The 25,492-nt window shown below is 39.8% G+C and overlaps 1 protein-coding gene across 2 annotated transcripts; it reads right to left on the bottom strand.

Annotated features, from left to right (window-relative positions):
- Positions 1–333: 333 nt before the first annotated feature.
- On the bottom strand, positions 334–11,616 carry HS3ST1 (heparan sulfate-glucosamine 3-sulfotransferase 1). Of its 2 annotated transcripts, none has more exons than XM_058025005.1 (2): positions 11,538–11,616; positions 334–3,006 (listed from the first exon to the last, which is right to left on the bottom strand). In XM_058025005.1, the coding sequence occupies exon 2, from the start codon at positions 2,876–2,878 to the stop codon at positions 1,916–1,918; it is 963 nt and encodes a 320-aa protein (XP_057880988.1). In that variant the 5' UTR covers positions 2,879–3,006; positions 11,538–11,616; the 3' UTR covers positions 334–1,915. The 2 variants fall into 2 exon arrangements, with proteins under 2 accessions (XP_057880988.1, XP_057880989.1); XM_058025006.1 differs by lacking the exon at positions 11,538–11,616 and adding an exon at positions 11,140–11,181.
- Between the last annotated feature and the right edge of the window lie 13,876 nt (positions 11,617–25,492).

Raw genomic sequence — 25,492 nt, forward strand, 5'->3', positions numbered from 1 at the left:
CCCACCTTACACAAAATTCCCTGAATTTCTCTCTTCTAAAACTTTAAGAGAAACATGATGGTACTATGATTCTGTTATTTTTGGTATCTGCCTCATGTAAGATTTGACATTATTGCCACCAGAAACTTTGCCTCCTTGTTGTATATCCTGGGTCAGCAGTGAATCATTCAGACACAACCCAGCAGCAAACAACTGCTTTCATATCAATAGCAACACACTATTCAATCAATAGCTAAGCTCTTAAGTAACATTTAGCTGAAATCTAAACTGGAGTTGAATTCTAAATTCTGGTCTTCCAAACAAGAAACTGAAGAAAAAAAACAGAAGGAAAAATGCAATTCAGAAAATATTTTATTGAGTACAATACCATTTCATTGTAGGCTTTATAAAACACTGCCAACCTCTCTGAGGTTGAATACAGCTTGGGCAGGTGCACAAGGAGTGGGAGAGAGGGAGAGCATCTGCAAATTTTCATGCAAAAGGCATAATATGGGATATTTGCATCCAGATGATACCTTGTTATAGTGCCCAAGTCTGCACTAGCTCACCAGAAAAAAAATTAATGAATTCACATTTAAATTTTATAAAGGATTGTAGCAAGTTCAAATTTACTGGGTGTTGCCATTGCACATTCAACAACTAAACTCAAGGTCATGAAACAAAAATCAGTATCTTGGATTGAAAGTACTGTGAGAAGCCTTGTGTGGAAACTGGATTAACTCTAACTCCAGAAACTGATGGCGAACAACACATCATAACCACTGTAGATAAGGACAACTGTAGTTTTTACCAATGTACTAACATCTATTTTCCATTTTTAGCAGATGGAAAACAAGGCAAATTCCTGGAATTTGGGTTAATCCCACAACACACATCTCATCAAGACCTGGCATTGTTGTTCTTGGAAGGAGATTAAACAAATAGTAGTCCATAGGCAATTTGCAGTTGCATGAAGCAACTGAAAACTCATAGAAAGCAGCCTTAAGTAGGGGACAAATGTAGAAATATTTATATGAAAGAAGTTCCTGCTTACTGAAATGTAGACCAACTAATTTTTCTGGTGTGTTCATTTTCAGCGATGGTAAAGCATAAATGCGCTATGAAATGTAGGAACAGTCAAAAGCAGCCTTGAAAAAGTCTCTATATTGCTTAAATTCTCTCAACCATACCTCTTTATGAAGTATACATACATTCAGAGACTGGAAGTTTTCAGGTTGACCATATTTCTACAGCTAACTGTATTTTATGAGCTGGTCCCCACATAATCTTTAAAATTCTGCCATGAAACCTGCACTGTACTGCCAAAGAATTGAGGAGGACTTGTTATAACAGTGAATATGAATGTTAAGTACAGCAGTTAATATATCAAATTACACAGAGACATCCATTGTCCTTTGGGTGTGCATTTCCCAACATGTGTAAGTACCAACACTTTGACAGGAAATAATTTCATAAAGCAGGATTGAACAATTTGTTAGCTACAACAGTATTTGCAAAAGGAAAAGAAATTATTAATCCACACTTTAAGAAAAATGGAAAAGTAAAATTTAGCATATTCATTAGCAATTAGAGAAAATAGTCCAGGAAGGCCAAAGTATTCAAATAATTCAGAAATGTTCTGTCGAAATGAATTTCTTATTTATTAAAAAGACAACACATTCTCAAGAGAGCACCTTCTGCAATGAAATAATTTAGTTTCTTCATATAGACACATCATACACAATGTTAACAACCATGAAAAACAATACAAAATGCTTTCAAATTTAACAAGTAGAAAAATATAACTAGTATATATGGCAATTGTGAATCTAATACTGTACAGAAGTATTTATGGATTTTACAAATAAATAATAGCTTAAATGCCCTTTTAAAATCTTCTAGCTGTACACTGGAACATAGGTTCTGAAGCTTACCACTAACTCGCCACAAATGTGTGCCAGTCAAATGTTCTGCCCACAAGCTCAAAAAACTTCTTGTTGGGTTCATGGAAATATTCCTGCAGTTTCTCCAGTAACCGGGTGTCCACTTGCGGGTGTGCTCGTCCTTTGGACTCGTGCAAACAGCGCTCTCTACCACCGTCCCTCAGGCAGTAGAACCCCTTGGTTTTATTGAAATAAAAGTTTGAAGCATTTATCTGTGGTGATAACTTCAGAAATCTCTCTACCTTTTCTATTTCTGGAAAGGGATCTTTGATTAGTCTGTCCCCATCTACAATGTGGATATGATCGAGAGGAAAATACTTCAGCCAGTTCTGCATGTGAATGTAGTATAAGCTTCTGTTTATTGCCTTGTAGTCCACATTGAGTTCACCATTTTTTATCAGGAATTGCTCAATGGATGGGTACGGCTTGTGCTTCTGCATGTGGTTGTAGAACACTTGGGTATAATCTGACAGCACTCTCTCGCTTGGGTCTCTTAAAATAAGGAGTAGTCTCATGGATTGGTTCATGTTATAAACTCTTTCAGGCACTTTAGGTGATGTGAAATACGCTGGAGTTTTTTCCACGGTGATCTGATGGGGATACGAGAATGGCATTTGATTAATATACCACTGCAATCCATTCCTGTAATGGTCTTCCCAGTCAAAGAAGTGAACTTCACTTTCTGCGGCTGCAATATCTGGATGGAGACTCAACATCTCTAACAAAGCTCTTGTTCCACCTTTTCTCACTCCAATAATAATAGTCTGTGGCAGCTGCTGACATGATCCATTAGAATGAATGTTTTCCTTGAAGTCATTTTTCTGAGATGTTTTCTTTAAAAGCTCTCTCTGAACAGACTGAGAAGAAGTCTCAGCATTTGAATTTATAGCTGGTCTGGAAGGCACTATCTGAGGTTGAACAATAAGCAACACAGCTCCCAGCAGAAAAGCTGCCATGACAGAAGTTCTTAGTCTGGTTTCACTCAAGTAGGTGATAGGGCATAGAGCAATTTCCACCAAGAACAACCCTTAAAAGTGGTTTTTGTTTTGCTGAGCAAATGTGTTTTTCTCAAGCAAAAACTTTGCTGAAAGAGGGAAAAGAAAAAGCACGTTATTTTATATCCAGGCACACTGCAAATTATCTTTTTCTGTTCAAAGCTGAACAAACTTTAGCTTTCCCAACTCCAGGCTCATAGATAATTTAGTGCAATTAAATGTTTTAAAAGACAGGCATGTGCAACGATGCCATAAGAAAATTATTTCCTGACATCAGGAGACATGAATATTATGAATCTTTCATTTGCACACAGGGTGTTATTAGTTATTATTTTTTAAAAATCTGATTTCCTTCGAGTTGAACCACAATCATAAAAGAATTGTTTTTTTAGTCTACAAGAACAGATTTGCCTAAGAAACAAACATAAAAACGAAAAGGTGTGAAGGGGACCAAAAGAGCATGCCTAAAAGATGAGGGTCTTGTAGGATGTCTGGGAATTACAGCCTCTCAAAGAATCATGTAACAGCAACCTTAGAAATCAAACCTCCTGGGAAAAAGGCTCATGCAATGTAGATAGAACTGTCCAACATGAGAAGGCAACACCATCCTGGGCAGGAATTAGGAAGAGCTCTAGATAAATAGCACACCAAGGAAAAGTTGAATTTTGTGTAATTTTTAAGTGAAGTTAACTTTTGCTTTGTGCTTACTTGTTTCTAAGGATAAAATAGGTGGCTTGCACACTGGCCCTGCAATGAAGTGAGATAATAAAACCATAGACTATAGTATGACTGAATCAAAAAAACACTAGAATACCTGTGGTTCCCAACTCCATACTCAGGAAAGAAAATGCACAATGGGTACTTCTGAAGGTCATTTCAAGAGTTAGCCAGCAAGTGCTGCGATGTAAAGAACTAAGTTTAGGCTTTATCAAAAGACTACTAAATACCACCACTGAACACCCTTTAAAGGTCAGGGTATTTTTAACACAATGTTTGAAGTGAAATTGTAATGGTTTCACACATAGTAGAGCTATTAGATTGTTGCAGGATGAGCAGGCTGTGTACACAAGCTCCCTGAATTACAACGTCTTCCAAAGACTTTATACCCTCAGTGAAGGGCTGGTGTGGATTTCAGTATTGTCTAACTCCACTTAGAAGTAGAGGCCATGACAGCTGAGTACCTGACTGCTTTGCCTTAGCAGGCTACTGTAATTATGAATTTAAGCCTGGAACAGCACATACTGTGCCAGTTAACAAGGGCTGAAATATGAAATTACATATGAACAACCTGAGGAAATGCAAGGGCTAGGTTTTGGAAATTCTCCAGAGAATGTGAAAAGGAACTAATGACTTTTCCACAATAACCTAAGTCCCAGTGCAACAAGGACTAATGATGTGTTTCTAAGTAATCTAAAGTTCTGTTTGATAACTTTGCATTTACAGAGGTCATGACTCCATCCTGAACGGAACAGGTCTGCTTCCTGATGTTTTCTACTGATTATCACTTATTTGCTTTCCCTTTTTCCATTTTTAATGGGCTACCAGGCAGCAATATTGTTCGGAAGCAGAAATTAAGGCTGCGAAGAAAGAGAAGCAAAGTGTCATGATGTGAAGTTAAGAGAGGGCCTCCTTGTATGCCCACAGGCTTTGAGCTTGTGGGCATACCTTGTCTCAGGCTATTCTGCAATGTCTGATGTGAGGCAATTCTGCAGAGGAATTTGGTTTTTTTTCCATTTTTGGCCACTGTTAAGTTTTCTCTGTCTGGAAGAGTTCCATTTCATCTGTCATCATTAGTCTTCTGATCTCTTTCCCTGTCCCCACCATTCCTCCTAATCATTCTCAGCTTAATCTATATCACTTTTAACAAGAAATAGTATTAACAGCCCCACAGTGTGGCTGTTGATGGAGGAAGACACTGGGTGACAGAAAATTCGATGTAGGTAAATTCCCTGAGCTTTGCTGCCACAATATTCAGCAGCAATGGGAGCACAGGATACAGCACCAGCCAGATTGGATCAGCGACTGATGGGCAGCTCAGTACACAAGAACAACAAAACATCAACTCTGCTGAATTTTAAGGTCACAGATTAAAAGGAATAGCCACTTACTTCACAGTATATTTTAAGTCACTGGCTCCATAAATAGTAAGCCGGAGCAGTTGTCTTAACACCTTATTGGAAAAGCATAATAGGATTCTAGCAAGGAACAGGTTGAACTGTGTGGAAAGAAGTGAATTTAAAGCCTTCTGGTAGGAACACTTATTTCTTAATAGTCAGGTTGAAATATGCTATGCTAGCAGCCAAGTTCTCTAACAGACTATCTCTGGAAAAATTAAATTTTAGCTGCTGGTCTCAGTGACAGCACACCACTGGATTGGAAAGGGGGGGGGGTGTTGTTTTTTTTTTTCCTGCTGTTGTTGGGGGATTTTTAGGGTGTTTTGTTTTCTCTTTGAAAAAGAAAATTAGTGCTATATATTAATTCATTGGGATTCTTAATTTGTAACTCATAGTTTGCATACGAGTCAGTCACCAACTTTTTTATTCAAGCCTTCCTGTAGCTGACTATAGCATAGGAACTTTTGAGAAAAAGACATAGGAAGGTGTCTCTTCATTCTAGCTCTACTCTTGTCTTAGCCAGCATCTTTGAAATCAGAATATGTGGGATATTACAGGTGTGGTACCAGGGGCCCCACCTCAGGCAGGCTTTTGAGCCTCAGTGGAGCTCTGCCTCAATTGTCTTCCCATTGTTAAAGACTTCTGTAGGGCACAGCTTTTCCTAAATACACAAAAGCAACTGTTTCCTGTTGCAATATGAAATCTCATTGTAACATAGGAATATCTTTTGTTTCAGACATACAGAACTTCATTGTTCCTCCTCAGCTATTTGTTCAGGTGCACATCCTCCACTGCAGAACACCTCTACTGTACTGATAGCATTTATTTTATGCACTTCCAAAAAACCACATCAGTAACTATGCCATTCAGAGTACCTATACGCTATTGTTGTTTTGTTTTCAAGTAATAGAGCTTTGTCTGCCTTTTCTTTCCATTCTATTTTGTTTCTCACAAACTGTAAAGGCCTGATATCTAGATCAATTATTTTGTTTTGTTAGATTAATGCAACACAAAGGACATGACTGTGCCTCTAAATTCAGCATAAAATACACAATGTGTGAGAAGAGTGGTCTTCAGGAATAAAGCAGCATGTAAATGGGTTGTCATTCAGCTCTCATGTCCTACATTCTCTTTAATGCTTTAGGTCAATCTGTAGTTTGCTGTCTAGAATTACAGTGGTTTATATAAAATGATGCAATTGTGTATTCCATAGCTTTATAATTTGTGGGTCTGAAAAACTCTTTCAACAATAAGAAGCATGCACTGAGGAGTTTAAAGCAGGCACTTTGCCAAGCTACTTTTCTGCTTTAAGAATTCTCTTCACTGCATCCACAAGTCATGCAGAGCATATATGACTTCACTTCATGACTCTGTGTTCCAGATTAGTTCAAAAACTTTAACTGACAGCCATTACTTTTGTATTTGCTACAAGTAAATGAGCAAGTTGTAAAAGAAACACAGTTTATGTTAAATGGTGCTTTGAAGATTATACCAAGACTTTTCAAAAACTCTGATTGCTTTTGCTTAATCTTTTCTTCAGCTTTCTCCAATTAATTAGTGAAATGTGCCATCCTGTTTATTTAACCAGATTCAATGTGGACTTTATTATTAAAGCCTATTCAACAGTAATAGTAACTTGGAAATAAATAGAAAATTTAATCAGTAAATGCAGAATGATGGCCAGAGGCTGTCATATGTCATTGACTTTTAAGCCTGTTTCAGTGCTCTTTGAAACATGTATCACTATTTTGTAATTTCTGATATTTCTTATTATTCTACAAAGGTATTTCAATGCCTCTATATGTGTGTCACCAGTGACACTGCCTAAACCATCTAGATTATACAGACTTCTTAGTTTAATATGCATTAACAAAATAAGGTAGTTTTTTCCTAGAGTGGTAACTTCATTTTTGCTGGGAATTGGATAGGGTTAGATTTAGCTCTGAACTTTCAGAAGAGCCTCTGAGTCAGCTGCCCAAGTGGTAGGAAGAGGCATAAGGAGTGTCTGTAGGGCAGTCAGTAAGCATCAGGCAGAGACATACCTCACAAAAAAAAGCCCACAGCAACACACTGAGAGGTTCAGCAGAGCTAACGGGACCCAGGTACCAGCAGGACAGTCACTAGGAGAGGTAAGACATCATCCTTTCCATAAGCATGCAAATGACTTCACCTTCATTAAAGAGAAGTTGTGTTTCCCTGGCTCTTTAGGGACTGTGGACAAACAGGTTAAGTTTCAGATAGCCTCACTTTATTTCCTTGCAGAACTGAATCCCTTCACTGGAGAGATCTCTGCACAGCCATCTAAAAATACAGTCTGGACTGAATGAGAACTATACTTCACTTGCTGAAGTTTGTCTGTAGAGGGAGATTAGAGCTGAAAATCTAAGCAAGACAGTCTGTTCCCATAAAGAATACTTAGTTTTGCTGATGTGATAGAACCTCAGGACAATTTGTGGACTATATTTTCCCTTGCACATATTTGGGTACAGAGTACTGCAAAATATAAGACTAACATTGCTGGTTAAACCAAGCTGCGCAGTACAGCCCACACATCTGCTATGCTGGCTTCTTCTCTTGGTAAAAAAAATTCCCCTAACTGAGATAACCAACTTCCTAAACTGATAAAGACTCAGTGTTCTGAACATTTGTATTCAGTGATGTGCTTTAAAAAAACCCAACTAGAGCAATTGCAGTGTACTTGAAATCCTTCAAGAACTCATTGATATGAACAGTATATTCCTATCCTCTAATGGTAGACTCTGTCCACCACAAGATGTATTGCTTAGTTGTTTATATTAGTTCAAGTGCCACTTTGTACCCTGGTAACATAAAAATTCCCAGTACAGCTATCACTTAAAGCTCAGCCAAGAGCAGGAAAAGATAGGGAGCAGGGTTTTGGGTTTTTTAAATGTAATTCAAATTACGAAATGTTTTTTCTTAAAAATATATTCTGCATTTTTTTTTTACTTTTATCTATTAAACTGTATCACAATGCCCTCTCCATGAAGAAATTCTTCCTATACTTCCAACTGCATACACTTGTGGTTTTTAAACCCATTTTAACAAAAGTTTTAAACAACATTTGCCAATTAAATGCTTGAATTCTAGTTTCCAGTAATTAACTACAAATAAAATACTTTCCTACATTAGTGAGTGCTATGGAGATAGGTGGAAGGAAAGAGGTAAGTAAAGGAAATAGAACTACATACTACTGAAGGTCTCCAAAACCATAAACTATTGATCACATCATGAAATATCAAAAAAGTCATTTGCACATTGAGACATGAAACTACATGCAACTGTATAAACCTGTCCTACAGCGCCTAGATGATATGTACATTTCCCAAATGACATAAAAACTGCTGCACAACCAGCAAAGATTAAATCATGGCTTTAAATTTTATAGTCAGATGTTAAGAAATCTAATAATAATTTCAGTGCTGTTAAGATGAGATACTGTCTATCAGCACTAAAACTTCAGAAATACACTTTAAAAGGCTGTTAAATTTTGGGAAGGGGAAATTCACAAAATGAGAAAGGCTGACTTGGTAGGAAGTATTTTTGGCTGAAATCTGCTGCATTTCTGCACCTGCTGTGATAAATAGAGTTTATGCAAATTAGATAGGCCACCAGTTCATGACTTCCAAAGGAGTTCAGCTCCAGTGTGAGCAGTAAGGTAGCAAATTTACAATAGACTACGGTTATATATGACATGCTCTCTTTCTTAAGGCCAGAAGGGACCATTCTAATCTTTCATGGCAAGAGATCATAAAAAGTGTTAGAAGAGAAAATACCCTAGATTTCAGAGAACCTCATGCAGGTTAAAAAAAAAATGGGACATTACACCAGAATAAAAATAACTTGAAAAGCTCAGGATGCACAGAATTTTTTTTTTGTACTGAACAGTACTATGGAATCCCCTTAACCCCTTTTACCAATTTTTTAAAATACCTGTCAGGATTCAGTTTTGTAAAGAGGGTACACTGTACCACTGCCTCCTCTACCCCCTCCATAAATCCAAATGCTCAATTCAAAATCCAGAAATTGCTCCCCACCCCACTTTCCAAGCAAAATGGGTCACATTCTAATTAGGAAGCAGAAATCTATTGCACAGTTAATAGAGTTGCCTCCTAATTCATCAAAGCTGTCCCCAAGAAAACAGCATGTGTGAAAAGATGGCTCTGTCCTGTCTTGCCCCCTCTCAGGACAAAGGCTCACCTTAACTAGATGTATTAAAATAGGGAACACAAGAGACTAATCAATCCCATTTTCATTTCCTCTGCCAGGCAATTTCTTGCCTCTTACACAGGGATGTAAGCCCTGTTTCAAATACCAGTAATTTACAGCAAAAATAAAAACAACAACAAAAATCTCCACACCTCAAAATATTCATTTAGTTCATATTCCAAGTAGATTTCTGTGTCTTCCACTCTCCTGCCTTCAGAATAACACTGGAGCAGGGTGAATACTGGTGAGGTCATCACTGTATTAGACTCAGCTAAACCAATCAATTTACTGAGCAAAGCTCTACACAGTGACCTGGAGGGAACCCTCCTGTTCTGGAGTGACAAATGAGATGACCAGCAGGATCTCCCATCTTGGTCTGCCTTAGCATACTGCAGTTTTGTTTTTCTCATTATCAAAAGTTTTCATGGAAATCCATCAGATCTGACACGTTTTTGGGCTCTGATATCTTATGCGCTGTGAGTGGCATTTCTGGATGAGGGAAGGGAGAGATCCCAGGTTAGTAAGACTAATAAAATATTTTTTATTTCCTCTAATAAAAAGCAGAAGAGTTGTATTTATTGTACCTACATGTATGTATTAGAAAGTGTTTTCCACACATTCTGGTTTTCTGTAATGCCTGTGCAAGCATATGGCTAGTTCAGAGCAACCAAGGTAGTATCCTGACAAGGAAAGGGACACAGATGGGAACCTGGCAATCCTCAGGCTGGAATTTGCTCTGTCAAATTAGGGTCTCTCCACTGCAACAAACAGCTGGCCTTGCTTCAGATGCATAACCTTCCTGCTGACCTACCAGAGGTAATTTTGGTTATGTAGTATCAAAACCCGCTGCGTTTTTGAAAGAGGAGAAAAAAAGAGGGTGGGTCCGGAAAGGGTGGATGTGCAAGAGAGAGCTGAAGTTGATGCCAGTGACTGTGCTCTTACTGAGAGGTGCTCGTTTCTGAGCATTGTGAGAAATTCACTTATTCAAGAGTGCAACAAATGCTGGCAATGTAAATTGCAGCAGTTATTATATTTATACTTACAAATTAGGGTTGATAGCCAGAGAATATATATATTCACCAAACTGAATGTGTTCTACTATGTTCCATTTGCCATACATACTGCAGAGGCTCTCTCTCAGTGGGAGTGGGCACTGCATGGATCTCTCACGCCAGAAAGATGCTCCCTGCAGACATTCTATCCCCGTGCCATTCAAGCATGATATTCCTGGAACTTCACAGGTATTTTTTCTTTCCACACCAAAATCCAAAGAGGAACAGTCTTGAAACTGGGAAAGCCCTTAACTCACTACACTGACAGAGAAAGGAAGGAGAATAATGTACTTTAATTCCCAGCCAGCTGAGGTGATTGAACTGCCTGTACTCAGCTGTGTGCCCCCTCCTGATCTTTTGAATTTCTGGCTGGAAGATGAGACCAAATCCAAACTCTTCCTTCTGAAGGCTACTACCCATGCCTCTCAGCATCCTTTTACCCCCATAAGACTTGAACTGCACACACCTTTATCCTAGCAAAGCACACCGAGAACTGCAGTAACCAAGCCTTTGCTGTAGTACTTTAAGGTGCCAGTCCTTCAGAACAGAAACTAGCTCGAATCTAGGCTTTGTGCCCTCCTGCCAAGCCCCAAGGACCACTGTGCCCCCAGCCCTATGCCGCTCGCAGGTTCCAGCTCAGCACGCTGCATCCCGCCGGCTCCAGCATTATGTGAGGAGCGAGCGGATCGAAGATGCTCAGCAGAGCTTTTGCGAGTGTTCTCCCGTCAGGCAGGCGCCCCGCTTCCAGAGCCCCACCACTCTGCCCTTACTTGCGTTTGTCATTTTGCCACAGGAGAAAGAAGATGAAGAAAGTGCCCAGAAGCCGCACCTGGCCAGGTGCTGCCGAGCTCTTTGCTTCTCCCCGCCGCTTTCTCTCCTACCCCCACGGGCAGCGCTGCCTCCCAGAGCCTGGCTCCGTGAGTCCGGAGGGCTGAGGCAGCTCGGCGCGTCTCTGCCGAGGCTGGGCACAGCTCTCCGGTACCGCCGGGCCGGGCAGACGCTCCGCAGCCCCACAGCGGCGCTCTCCTGCCGCGGCCGCGGGGCTCCCACCTGCCGGCAGCAGGTGCCGGGCAGGCGGCGGCGCCGGGCGGCAGCGCCAGCGCTCCCCGGGGCCGGCAGAGCCCACCCACGGCCGCCGGCACCCTCGCCCACCCTGAACTTCCCACACGGGCACGGCAGCGCCCGGCCCGGCGCGCCGCTCCCCTCCGCGGCACCCGCCTCACTCACCGCCGGGGCGCGGGGCCGGGGGGCAGCGCTCGCCCCGCTCTTCCATGGGCGCCCGCGGGCGGCAGCGGCGGCGTCCGGGGCAGCGCGCCCGGCGGCGGCGTGCGGGGGCTGCGGGGGGCTGCGAGCGCCCGCTGTCGCCCGCCTCGCCCGGCCGGCAGCGCCGCAGCCCGAGCCTGGCGCCGGCTCGTTTGTAGGGCCCCGCCCGGGCCGCGTCACGGGCAGGCCCCGCCCGGCCCGCGGGCTGCGAGCGCCGCGCCGGGTGCGGGCTGCGAGGCGGCGGCCCCGAGCCCGGGTGTGCGGGCCCGCGACACAGGACTGTGTGCTGACAGCGAGTTCGCCCAGATAATGCCACAGGTCCGGGGAAAGGAACGGCTGTGCGCAGCAAACGCACCTGCCCCGCCTCCATAAAATCCTGGAATATCTTTAATTGGAAGGGACGCGCAGGGATCAGTCCAGAAGGGACGCACAAGGATCAAGGAGTTCCAAGTCCTTCGATTGCCTCCTTCCTGTACTTATAAAAATACCACCCATGCGAGGCTGCATGAATAACAGACTTATAGTACTTGTATTTACTTCTTCTACTTCTTGTTTACTTTCTTGAGACTTTACAAAATGGCTCTGATTTTTTTTTTTCTTCCTGAAATGCTTTCTGTTTAGCCAGATGAATTTGAAGCAGTATGGATGTCTGAAATGACTGCAATACTGTTCCTTAAGGGCAGTGGGGAAAAGAACTTCTGGGGATTTAAGTCCTAAGATTAATTTATTGAAATAGATCTTTATTTACCATAAACTGAACTGTGTTTTCTTTTTTTTTTTGACAAAATGAGTTTAAACTGTCATTAACATACTGCATCCATTATTTCAAGTGCCAAACTCTTGAAATTTACTGTGAGCAAAATACAGACCCAAACAAATTTTAAAAATAAAATTAAGTTCTCAGTTGATTTTGATAAATTCCTTGTAGTTTAACAAATCTGACACAGGTAGGGTATTCCCAAACAAAGTCTATTAGCACTGGTTGTACACAGGTCTTAGGGTTTTTTTGCCTGAAGTGATGAAGTGAAGACAATTCTGTCAGGACTCTGGGATGTATCTCATCAAGTTCCACAAAGCTGTGTGGTGGTGACAAATGTGATCTGTACTTACAGTGGGAGGTACTTTGTTCCCCCAGTCCCCATCCTGCTGTCCATCCGTGACAGAAGAGTGGGAAAAGGTTGCCATTGAAGCTGAGGCAAAAAAGTGTTTTTTTCAATCTCCTCATCCATGGAGCAGTGTTGTTTATCAGGTGGTTACACCTTCCTGACCCTCTCAGCAGGGATGTATCTTCTTTAACCACGGGCTATGACCTGCTCACACCTCATTTACTCCCTGGAGTGCTGGGCTGTGGGAATGTTGGGTCTCACTTACTCACCCCACCAAAACTCAACTTAGTGCATTAGTGTTATGCATAAATATTCATGTTGTAAGTTTTCTTATATCCTTTACCTTCAGCCTTGGCCTGCACTGATAACATAATAGGAGGCAAAGCTACCAATTATGGAACTCTGCTTTCTAAGCATGACTTCTGTTGGGGGAAGCAGAACAAAGATGATGTGTTTATAAAAATATCACCAGCAATTTCAAGTGGTTTAGAGGAAGTAGCTGTGTTTGTGGAGTTATTTTGTTTACAACCATTTACCTCCAGCCTTGAAATATGTAACAGAACATCTGAGGAGTGAAAAGTACTCAATTATGTTTTTAAAAGAGTATTGACAAGTAGAATTTTGTTAAAGGTTTTCAAGAAACAAATGTAAGTACTTAAGGAAAAATAGGATGGTATAACTATAAATGTATTTTATTTTATGGTTTTGCATATTTAACATTTAAGATGCTTTCTGTATTTAAGTGTACTATATCATTGCAGTGTGGTTGCTTTAGCACCAAGAGATATGTACAAATACTTTACTTTTAATGTTTCAAAATAAAGCATTTCACAAGAGCGTTTACTGAAAAAACCCCAAAACAATAATACTGTCTTTTTACTTTGTATTTTTATACATTTCCATATGTTTTACTGTAAATCTGAGAGTCTAGTAGAGAAATACATTAATTTGTGATTAGCCTTGCTGTTTAACACTGATATTCATGTAATGAATGTGGGTTCTGATTGTCTTGGAAATAGGTTAAAACAAAAAACTTAAATGTTGTTCAGCTATAGACCTGCATAGTTCAGTCATAAGGGATCACTGTTTCTTCCATGTGATCTATAGATCAGATATCATAATACTCATTTCATTTTTAATACCCAGTCTTGATGTAAAAGAATCAAAAGATGAAAAAAATCATCATTTCTTTATTGTTCCAATCATGAACTATCTTTGGTGTCAAAATAATAACAGAAAGCATCTGTGTACCCTTTCATCTGAAGGTATCTAAGGGTAACTTCAAGCCACTGTTTTATATTATCACCTTCCCAGGTAGATTAAAGATATGTTTTGCCCAAAAACATACTTTCTTATTCTAATTAGGTCATTTCTCAGTATTCTTTTTCCTTTTTAATAAGCTAAACAAAGTGATCTCTTGCAGCGTCTCACAGATAAGCTCAAGAAAGTTTAGATTTTCTTCACTTTTCACAAGATCTCATCAGTGAGTACAATACTGATGCTAAATATTGACAATGGAAGCATTTTCACAATGCTTTGATAATGAATCCCAATTGCCAATAAGGTTTCAAGATTTACTGGTTGTGCAGTTCTTAAGGTATTTCAAGTACTTTTCATTGTTATGTAATCCTTACTTTTTAAATTCAGATGTTCCAAGCCACTAAATCTGGTGCCTTATGAGAGTATTTTGCCTTCACACTTCTCTTTATCAAGCAAATTTGTAATTTCCTCAAAGGAGATTTATTTGACATGATGATGGTAGTTTCTCTTCAACTGTGGGTAAAGGGGTAAGAGAGAGTGACATTGAGTCAACAGTGCCATATTTTTATTTTGCTAATTGATTAATGAGTAATTTAGAAAAAGGAAATGAGACTTCTTAAAGCCAAAAGAATGAGAAAGGAAATGAAAACAACATTGCCAATACTTATTTATGCTTCCCTCAATAGTCCAAAAATGAAGATGTGAGAAATGGGGTTACCAAAGTTCTAGCACATCCTGAATGACTGACATGTGCCATACAGGCAAAAGGAAGGCTGTTCTGCCCAAAGATTAAATTAAATGTGAGAGCCTGCTTAGAGGAAAAAACTCTGCTGGAGGAGATAGCAAATGATTCAGAGCCAAGATTGACTAATTTGGGGATTGAGCTGGGGACAGGGGCCGTGTTGGAGACAGGAGGGCAGCAGAGGTGGGATGGCTGCGCAGCAGGGAAGGAGAAGGTGGTGACTCACTGGAAGCAATGTTCCTCCCAGGACAGACCCCAGTACCTCTCAGCCAGCCCTGGAGGTGGCTTTACTGCTGGCTCAGCCCTGAGCTGGCTGAAGCAGCTCCCAGTACAGCCTGGGGAGCATTGGATTCGTGCTATCATAAGCATCAGAGGGATCTGAAAACTTTATTTCAAACACTCTGCTTCTCACAATAAGTGTATCGGAGATGCAGAGGTGGAAAGTAGCTGAAGGAGCAAAGACATGAAAATTTTTTGATAGAAGAAGTAGTTAGAGCTTTCTGTGTATGGTCCATGTTGCAGCTACCTGTTACGCAACAAAATTCACATTTGTCAGGTTGAAATAATGCAGATGTGACTTAAGAGTTCAGACTCACAGGTTTCTATTTTGTCACCAGGGAATGCTCTAGGGAAATCAGGGAGGAATTAGTAGTGTTATCCAGTCAGCTAATGGAATTCGGGTGTAGAATTTTAAAATACAATTAAATAGGTATACATTGTAATGTTATTTTAAATTCAGGAAATAAAAGGTGTGTTACTTCAGGTCCAAAATTTACAGAAAATGTGTCTAACTTAGGGCAAGAGTGTAAGGACAAGAGTAAGGCACCATTTTGACTAGAAAAGCAAAGTGAAAAGGGTAGGGAAGTATGGAAAGAGGTTTGGGGTTGGGAGTGTTATGCTATAAGCCAGCCTTTGCCCAGGTGAAGTACCTCTGAGGAGAAGAGCTGTCCATGAGGTGGAAAAAGCAGGTTGGTTGCTGACAGTAGAAGGCACAACTGAAATAGAGAAACAAACTATGGGAATGAGACTAATTCTGAATGCGTAGCAGCTTTGAACAAAAATGCAAAAGGCTAATCTGTAAACTTTTTGACAGCTGAGTTTGCTTGTCAAGTGTCCAGTGCTGTCAATAGCCAGTTCTACTTCCCAGAAGTAGTGATGGTGCATTTAGAAATAGTAATATTGAGGAGATGTAATATTGTGGTCCAGGCTGGGAGCCACCACTACCATGGTCCAGTATATTTTAAAATTAAGTTCACACCTTAGATTAAGCAATAAAATGCAGAGAAAAGAATGAAAATGTAGCAGATGGAAAGGAACTGTGTGAGAAGGACCAGACTAGTCTAGGTACAATACTGAAGGAGGTGCAAGGAAAATCTTAAAAGCCTAATCTCCTAAAAATATTTTCAGGGATGATTTAACTACAGAGAATGAGTGAGAGCTTGCAGTATAGATGAGCTTATGGTGGAAGTGAAGCATGCAGAGAGGAACCTTACAGTGAAAAGAGAGGACAAATGATAATTAAGTGTTAATATTGAACATTTCTAGAGAAATAAATAAAGGCCTAGTCTGAAGATCCCTCACAGCTATGCCTCATAGCTCAGTTTAGATTTTTATTTAAAATGACTCTGTGAAACATGCAGTGGTGCCATGGCCTTCTAATTCATTTTCTTTAGTCAAACATTCTCAGGTTGGTACTTTAAGCTCCAGGAGTTGAATATTGAGCATGGAGCTTTATACTGCTATAAGAAAGAGGCCTGTCAAAATCCTGTAGTTCAGCATAAACTTTTAAGACTTTTCCTTTCCCTAACTGTAGTGTTGTTCACAATAAGAAACAGATTATCATTTGGTGACTCAAGACTCTGAATCATGGCTTTTACATGATCTGAAGAATGCTGGTTATAACAAAGTAAAGGAAGAAAAAGATTAGTGGTAACTTGAAAATGGATAAGATTTAAATTCCAGTTCCATGTCAAACTTGTCATAGCTTTGCAAGCAATTAAGACTCTTTCCTTGAGAATGTAGGGTACCCCTTTCAAGGTGTTGCTAAATAAAGAGAAGTGAATAGGTAAAAAACGATAATTTTTTGCAATGTCATCTTCCCAAACAGCTGTGTGAGTCCTGCAGAGGTGCAGCTGCACAGGATTTCCCACCTTTCTGTTCTGGGTGACATCCTAAGTCTAGCAGAGCCTTGCAAAGGCAGCACAGCTTGCAGGTGCTGAAAAGGCAGGTACATGACTTTCCTCATCTTCACCTTGGTGCTGCTGGACTCAGTTAGGCAGCTGAGCTTGCTGAAGCAGGAGAAAACCACCAGCAAAGAGAATCTTTTCTTGATGGTTTTGTGCAAACTACCCTGAGAAGACTCCCTTGTGGTGAGAAAAAGTTAGGATCCATATTTTCAGTGGTACTTAGCCACTTGATATCGGAAGGGAAAAGTCAAATGCTGTTATATCCATTGGAAATTCCTACCAGCACACAGACCCTTTTGCTCAGAGCAGGTGACAGCAATCCATGCATCTGTGTCCTGCTGTGCAGATTCAAATCCAGAAAAAATGCTAAAGATGGTGGAAGGAAGCAGTGTAAACAACAGGTTGTCTTCCCATTTAAGCTTTACTATGCTTCCAGACTTGCAATTTCAAACATCTCTCAATGTCAAAAAGCCTCTCATATTATTTGGGTTTATTATGCCTTCAGCCTGAGAGCTGTATTTTTTTTTCTACTCACAGCCTTGCACAAATGTAAAGAAATTGCCAGAAGGTCTCTGTAAGAAAAGTTAGTCCATTGCTCAGTCTTCAGGCTACTCTAAATTAGGAATGATTGGCCTCAGGTTATTTTAAGAGAAAGATATTAATGAAAGGTATTTATGATCTTCAGAATGACAGTTTCCCTCTCAGTTTCTAAAGGGCATTGCTGTGATGGAAAGAACCGTTCTGCATTTGTTCTACCCCTCTTTGTTTGTCTGTGCCTGCTACCTGATGGAATATATTGTACCAGATGGATTTTTTGGTTTTATTTGTTTAATTGGGTTTTTTTTGTTTGGTTTGTATTGGGTTTGATACTTTGTGTGTGTGTATATATCTATTACTTTCTTTAGAAGCAAATCCCTGTTGAGCCAAAGTTACATGGTTTGTGCGAACTTTTTAGTAATAGGTCAGAACTGATCTGCATGCTCTATTTGAATTGTACTCTACTGACATTCTTGCTTAGGTGAAGAAACAACTTTGTGTTGAACTTATACTCTGCAGCTCAAATGAAAACCTGCATGGTAGTAAACACAAACATATTTCTTCTAGTACTGCAGTGTATTGTTGAGGGTTAGCCTTTACTCAGCCTTTAGTGTGTGACATGGGCAGGGAATCAGGAATCAGAGTGTGTGCTGTACACAACTCACTCCTAGACAGAGCCTGATAGCACTGCAGCTCTCTGGGATGCCTGCTGGCTTTACAGGGATTCAAGAGAGGCAAGGCCATGGCCCACTTTTCTTTCATACAACCAGCAGGAGGTGAATCATACCATGTGTTTTCAGGAGCAGTAGGAAGTGATGGGACACTTTGAAGCCATCCTTCCCACGGACAGTGTGCAGTGTTTACCTGCTCGGGGGCAAGACTGGGACCCACTGTGTGGTTGTTTTGTCCCCTTGGTTTATGCTACAGGAAAAATGCCTTTTGACTGCAGGGTCTTTTTCTTATTTCAAATAGAATGTAACATCACTAAATGGACTAGAAGCCTAAAAAACGCTGTCATTGCTCTTAACACCAAAAAGATGTTCAAGTTGCTTGTGATAGCTCCAGCAGGGGTATGATTACCTTAGATGAAAAGAACATACGCAGACACACGGATGCTTTGTAGCCTTTATTAGACAGAGCTCAAGGGTGAATGCTTTCACCTGCAGATGGTATCCAGTAGGACTGTGTTCCTTGAAGGCCACTGTTGCTTTTAAAAGAATTTGTTGGATTTTTTTTTTTTTTTCCCTTGTGGTGGACTCTAAACCTGAACACTCAGCTGTGGCGCTATGATTCAAAGTGCTGCCTACGTTTGCAAGTGATTCAGTGGAAATCAACTGACCTTACAGAGCAAAGTACATTTAATAGAGAAAAAGAAAGCATGACCCAGGCTTTCGTCAAAGGCCACCCATGTAACGTGGGCTGTGTTCGCCTTTGTTGGCTGTAACTGCCAGTAACACCATCAGGATTTCCAGGCACAGACCAGCTGGGTTGTGAAACCTGAAATGCAGAGCGAAGTCCGAGGAAATTGGATGACCCATGCTGCAGACAGAATACGAGTTCAGTGTAAAATATTTATTGCTCCAAATTATCGTTGTAAGAGTAATAAAATGAAGCCATATTTGTAGGCTTCACAGTGATATATTTTTATGAGCTTGGAGCTGCTGCTTTTGTAAATTCAATAGAGAAGCTGTTTGGACTTGTTTCAAATTTCTGTAGCTACGGGGGAAGAACATTTATTCCCTATTTCACTTGTTAGAAACAATGAAAAGCAAATCTTTTATCTGTTTACTAAAAAATACAGCTTTGATGAAAGTCACTACCTTTCTGAGTCTGGTTCTTTGACTTCTCCAGAGATGGATCCAGGTTACCTAGACTCTGAGTGATAGGGCTGACACCAATTCTTTATGGGCCTTTTTAGAAGTACAGATGAAAACTTTTTACATAGATTCAGAAGAAGTACTGCCCCAAATCATGTAGTCAAATTAGAGTATTTCAACTGGTTTTGCTGGAGATTGAAGGAAACAGTTATTTGTGAAATTCTGCCTAGACCTTCCTGGTTTCTTGGATTGATTCTTTCCCCAGGTCCTCAGCATCCTGGGGGCTGGCTGCACTGGTGGAGTCCCTAAATTATCCTGACTCCCTGGTTGCAAGAGTCTTTATTAGGCAGGAATCCAGCCCTTGGAATGGTTAAATATTGAATGGTAGTTGGTAGAAGCTTTTTATGGAAGTATCAAAATCATTACAAAGATGGAGTGACCCTTATCTTTCTAAGCCTGTAGCAGTGTGCCTTTCATGGGGCTGTCCTGACAGAAAGGCAGTCCCACTGGATGGGTGAAAGAGCCTTTATTATATCCTCATGGTTAGTGCTATTCAGACTTCTTTTATGGTGTGGGAAAGGAACCCAAACCCACAACTGCTTCATGCTCAGTTGCTTTGGGTAACTCTTGGTTTTTCTGGCCCAATTCAGCTATTGATCTGATTGTGATTGGGACCAATTTCAATATGGTAAAGGTTGTAGAGGTGGTAGTGCCCTTGGGTTGTGCACTGGCTGTACAAGAAAGCTGTTCCTGGGATCTTCATTGGGGATGCCCCCACATTCCTAGAGAAGCCTTATTGTATGAGCCGGTTCAGTTCTTTCAGTGACAGAAAAGAGGGTTGATCCCAACTTCATAATTAAAAGCGAAATCTAACATGATTGAATAGAAAAAATATATATATACATATATATGTATATATATATATATGTGTGTGTATATGTATATGCATATAACCTGCAGCTTTTTCCTGAAAAGTCTTTTCCTACCCTGCCATTGTTGTTCTTGCTTCTCTGTTGCATATGTCTCAGTTTAATGATCACTATAGAAAAAGAGGGAAAATACATTTTAATTCAAGTAATTCACTGGGTTTTTTTGGACAAAAAAATTTCCAAAGAAAAAATAGATTGTTTTTTATCTCCCTCTGTATTTTCTTCCTTCCCGCTTTTCTCCCTCAGTGGAAGAGGGGTAAGATATATTGCACTGATTGTAAGATAGGCTTTTCAAATAGCTGTTTGTATATGAATAGTAACCAGTTTGCTCCAAGGCAGTATTTGATAAGATATGGCAGTTTTAAAATTCAGCTGCCTTTTTAGGCTCTTGTGTCTTTGTGTAAACACCTGAAACCTCTCATTCTGCCTACTGTTCTTCAATACAAACAAGATAGAAGCATCTCAACTCACATAGTTCAGGGAAAGAAATGACCAGTGGCACAGACCCATCATGAGCCTTCCTCAGCAGCTTCCAGCAAATAAAGGTGTCTATGTCTAACTAATATAAATTTTACATCTCTTAACACATTTATAGACCTACTGTTTGAAAAATTCTCTGCTAGGATAATTGTTTCATATGTCTTTTACTCCAGTTTTGCCATTCAAAGAAACTAATTTTGTCCTTACGTCGCAGCAGAGCCGTAGTAAAGGAAGGGTGGCAGATGAGGTAAATACATCCAAATATTGGGAATTGCTGCTTCTGATATAATTTCCTCTGAAGAGTAGGGGCTGAATTTCAGGGATTTGGAATGAGCAGGAGACAGCACAGCTCAGAGATGCTGGAAAGAGAAAGCACAAGAAGATTGTGGGCATCAGGGGTGCTGAGGGACAAATACTTTTAGCAGAGATAGGCCTTGAGTTGTCCGAATCTTACTGTGATCCAAATTGTACTTTTGAGAATACAAGGTTCCACCTCTTCATAATTCATCCTGCTAATCACCAAATAGATTGATGAAACTATTTAATAAAAACAATTAAAACTTTATTTACAAGTCATCTTTCTACAAATGCTGTGGGTTTGGAGCACCATCATTAACATGAGTTCCCATCTAGATCAGTAGCAGTTCAGGTTGAGAGGGATCTTGTGTAATCTAGTGCAGCCTGCCCAAAGCCAGAGACTGGTCAACTGCCACATATTTCTACTAATTCTTGTTTGCATACAAGCTATTTATTCAGTGCAAATCTCTTAGGCAGACTATGCTATGTCTAACTTATTTGTCAGTCTATCACCTCCCTGATTTCAGTGATTTCCTTTCCATTGAAATTTTTTCAGGTGCAGTCAGTTCTCAGCTTGCCCTATTGCTTTACTATAGGATCCTCCCTTTCTATCTTCTTTTATTATAGGAACCATTTCTGTCACATTAGTCTGCCATATTTCTTTTTTAAACCCCTGCTTAGATTTTCTTTTTCAGCAGAAAAATATTCTATACTTAAAGTAGTCATTATTAAGGCTGCTTTTCTACCCACAGAGCTAAAACCTATTTTAATTTCTCATCAAAGTCTGAGATGTTTTTAAAAAATGGATCTAATTACATATTTCTGATTTCTGCTAAGAATATTTTCTAGTATTTACATTTTCTAGGTTGCTTTTTCTGTCCATGGGTCCTGGTGTGTACTGTAGCATATTTCATTACTAAAGTGTGTCTGGCTAATATATCCATATGTAAATAATTGTGTGTATATAAACATTTATATTTTATGTAAATTACTGCATAATGAAAATATTATTAGAAATATATGTTTTTTTTTAAATATAAAATATATTTTTGTTTGTTTGTATATTTGTTTAAAAAGTTGTAAGAAAATAAACTTCCTGATTTGTGAGCATCAGCTCACATGATCTATTTTCTAAATCAAGTTAAGAGAAGAGTAAGCAGAAATTACCTGGAGTTAATTAAAGTTTAGTTTTAAGCAGTCTCACTACAAAATCTTAAAATACCTATTAATTGCACCTATTAAGTTGCATCTATCAATGAGGTGCAACTTGGTTACAAAGTTGCTTTAAACCCATTGCCTGTTTTCAGTTTTCTGGGAGAACAGCAGAAAAAATGGTTGAGTCCCATTGTGTAGAACTCATTAATAAAAGAGTGCTAATGCACATTTGCTACCCTGGTAAGCTGTGTCTTATATAAGTCTGATTCAACTAGACAAATGACCTGCTTTTAAAAGGAGATGGAAACATTTGCAGTAAAACTGTGCTGTCAGATGTGCAGGGCGTACAGAGCTCCTACAGAAAAGATGTGTATTCAAATTCTTTAGACACAGAAGGTCAGACAAGCCTAATTAAAAGTCAAGAAAATAAAATCAGCATTTGGGACTGAATCCTTGTCTCAGTGCATAGGTTAAATACCCTACCTGTCCTCTTGGGATGTCTGGGCTGGTCTCTGGGCTGGATTGCTCAATCAGTCCTGGAGTGGTGCAGAAGTAATCTGTGGTGACTACACAGCTGCTGTGCAGAAATGTTGATGTGTTAGCTCAGGTGTGTGCCATTTCTAGTTCTAGTGGAATTCAGCTCCTTGGGATAGAAATGAGTGCCTTTGTTATGAAATAACATAGGAGATAAACAGCCCCAGAGAAGCATAGCAAGAGATAAAGAGCACCAGGGAAAGTTCTGTATTTTTCTTAGTGGGGTGAGTAGTCTCCCAGAACACATCTTTCAACACTGCCATTAATACTAGAGGAAGAAACCAATTTAATGCATTAGTGATAACTGTAGACTTTAAAACATGCAAATTTCTTGCAAATAGCATTGATCATTTATTCAAGCAATTGCTTTACAATTCTTTTTTTTAACTTGGCTACCAGTCTAATACAATGGAACAACAACATACAGTTCTGATCTTTTTTCCCATGTAGTTCATTAACTGTATGGAAATTATTTCAAAATTGCTCCACCAAGCCAAGATTTTCAAATGTAGGTTTACGAAATAGATTTCTTTCCTGTTTGTCACAGAATCATAGAATGCTTAAATTTGGAAGGAACCCCTGGAGGTCATCTGGTCACGTCCCCTGCTCAAGCAGAGCCATTTACTGACAGCTGCCCAGGACCATATCCAGATATCTTTTGAGTATCTGCCAGGCTGGGGACTCCACAAACTATTTGGGCAATCTGTTCAGTGCTTAGTCACCCTTACAGTAAAAAAAGTGTTTCCTCATGTTCAGAGGGAATCTCCTGTATCTTATTTTATCCTGTCATTGGGCACCACTGGAAAGAACCTGGTTCTGTCTTCTTTTCACCCTCCCTTTAGGTATAATACTTTGACCTGCTGGCACCCCATAATAGGGACCTTGTAAACACTTCCTTGGTTACTTTTGGAAAGAGGCATAGAAAAATATTTGCAGCTATTTTGTGTTCTGTTTATGTTCTGCATCTATTGTCTTCCTCATGCTGACATGTTCCTCCTGTATCACATCTTTGAACAATGCTGAAGATAGCAGAATTTCAGGTTTTGTTGAGTCATCCCACATCTAAGGAAAAGCAAAGGGAGCATTTTCTTATTACTTTCCGAAAAATGGAAGAATGACACAGTAGAATAATGAAATCCCTTTCTTCTTCCCTGCCAATGTGCCCAATTTTCCATATTACACCCACACTGCAGAGGAGAGACCTAATTAGTGATATTCACATTTGTGTGATTCTCCTTCAAGTCCAGGCTTCCATGCAATTATACAACTTCATGACTATATGAAATAAAACAATTTCACATACTTTGTTAGAATACCTTCAGGAATTGTGGTTAGATAGACTGGATCCTAACAGAAGAAGTCACTATTTTTCCATTCTTATGATTTCTTATGTTGGACAAGTTGAGCAGATTGCATGCCAGAGGATGAAGAGTGCTCCACTTGTGGCTTTAGGCAGGCCATACAAAAAATTGCAAAGTGGGTTTTACCTGTACCCAAAGTGATATTCTCAGCTGCCTACAAGATCCAGGCAATACAGCTTTGGACACGGTGCAAGAGGAAAAGGAATAGTTCAGCTCTAGTGCCCAAAGCAGAACAAAACTGCTGTGAAATATGAAACACTTCTCAACGATCTGATTCTTTATCTGTAGCTCCTTAGTTACAATCAAAGAATCATGATGACCAGCTGACATTTATGTTTGTCTTTCTGAACTGATGAATCTTCAGTGAAGATACATAGGTCTGTCCTTTTCAGCTGTCTGTATTTGACTTAGAGCTCTCCATGCCTATTTCCCCAGTTCTGTAGATTACTTCCACTAGAATACTACTGGAAAAACATTCTGTCATTTCTGCTAGTAGCTGAATGAATGCGTGCTACTGTTGAGTGATTATGAATTTGACCCAAAGGCAATTGTCATGTGGCTTTTTAGGAATGCAGCATAAAATGCAACTATGTGAAGAACTACAGTAGGCAGTACAGTTTACTGGGAGGAGATGCCACAAAATGTTATGAAATACTCCTAGCTTAGTTTAATATTTCTTCTGTGTTCTCCCACACAGTGTTTGGAATGAGTTAAGTGACATGAAGAATATTACGTGTTTTTTAAAACAGATGGAGGACATAATTTTTATGGATTTGAACAATTCATTAGAAGTCAGTTTCTGTTGAGATTTACCATGCTGTGATTTTTCTCACATCTTTTCTGCCTAATCCAGGCTCACCCTAATCCAAGCAGGGGACTGAGGGAGTCCTCTCAGTGGGTAGAGAAAGTTGTGGTCAACCTTCTTCAGCACCCAGCAAGTCTCTGGTGCTGGTGCTCACAATCAGCCCATCTCAAAGGCTTTCCACAAAGACACATGCACAATACTTAACACGTATTTTACACTCAATGTACTCATCTATTTCTAGGACTAAGTTACTCCCTTATGCTATAGGGCTAACTAAAGTTCATATGCCAACAGTTCTTGTCAACAAAGTACCCTACTCCAATAGACAGAAGGAGCAACTTTTTAGGCTTGAATTATTTTGTGCTGAGGTTGGTGAGTTGCTTCCATGTCAGATCCAAAGAAACAGTGAAAAAATCTAATGCCCTTTAATACTTGCACTGAAACTCAACTGTGATATGTCTGCAAATTTTTTGCAGTTTATTATTTTTCTAATATATGAACTTATGCATGCAACACACATGTTTGTAGTGCTATAAAGAAATACTGCTGGACAACTTGATTAAATTTTCTCACTGATTTTATTTTCTTTGGACTTCAGTGGCATTTTGTTGTGTCTCTGCTGATCAGCTTGATGTTTAGCTCCATGCAGTGTTATGTTTTATCTTGGCTCCAAATATGTTCTCAAATTAACATGATGGTACAGATGGATT

The sequence above is a fragment of the Melospiza georgiana genome, chromosome 5, assembly GCF_028018845.1.
Source record: "Melospiza georgiana isolate bMelGeo1 chromosome 5, bMelGeo1.pri, whole genome shotgun sequence".
In the NCBI taxonomy this organism is placed as follows: domain Eukaryota; kingdom Metazoa; phylum Chordata; class Aves; order Passeriformes; family Passerellidae; genus Melospiza; species Melospiza georgiana.

What these genes read in the sequence shown, in the direction of transcription:
- HS3ST1 (XM_058025005.1), bottom strand. Translation starts at nt 2,878, where the DNA reads ATGGCAGCTTTTCTGCTGGGAGCTGTGTTGCTTATTGTTCAACCTCAG.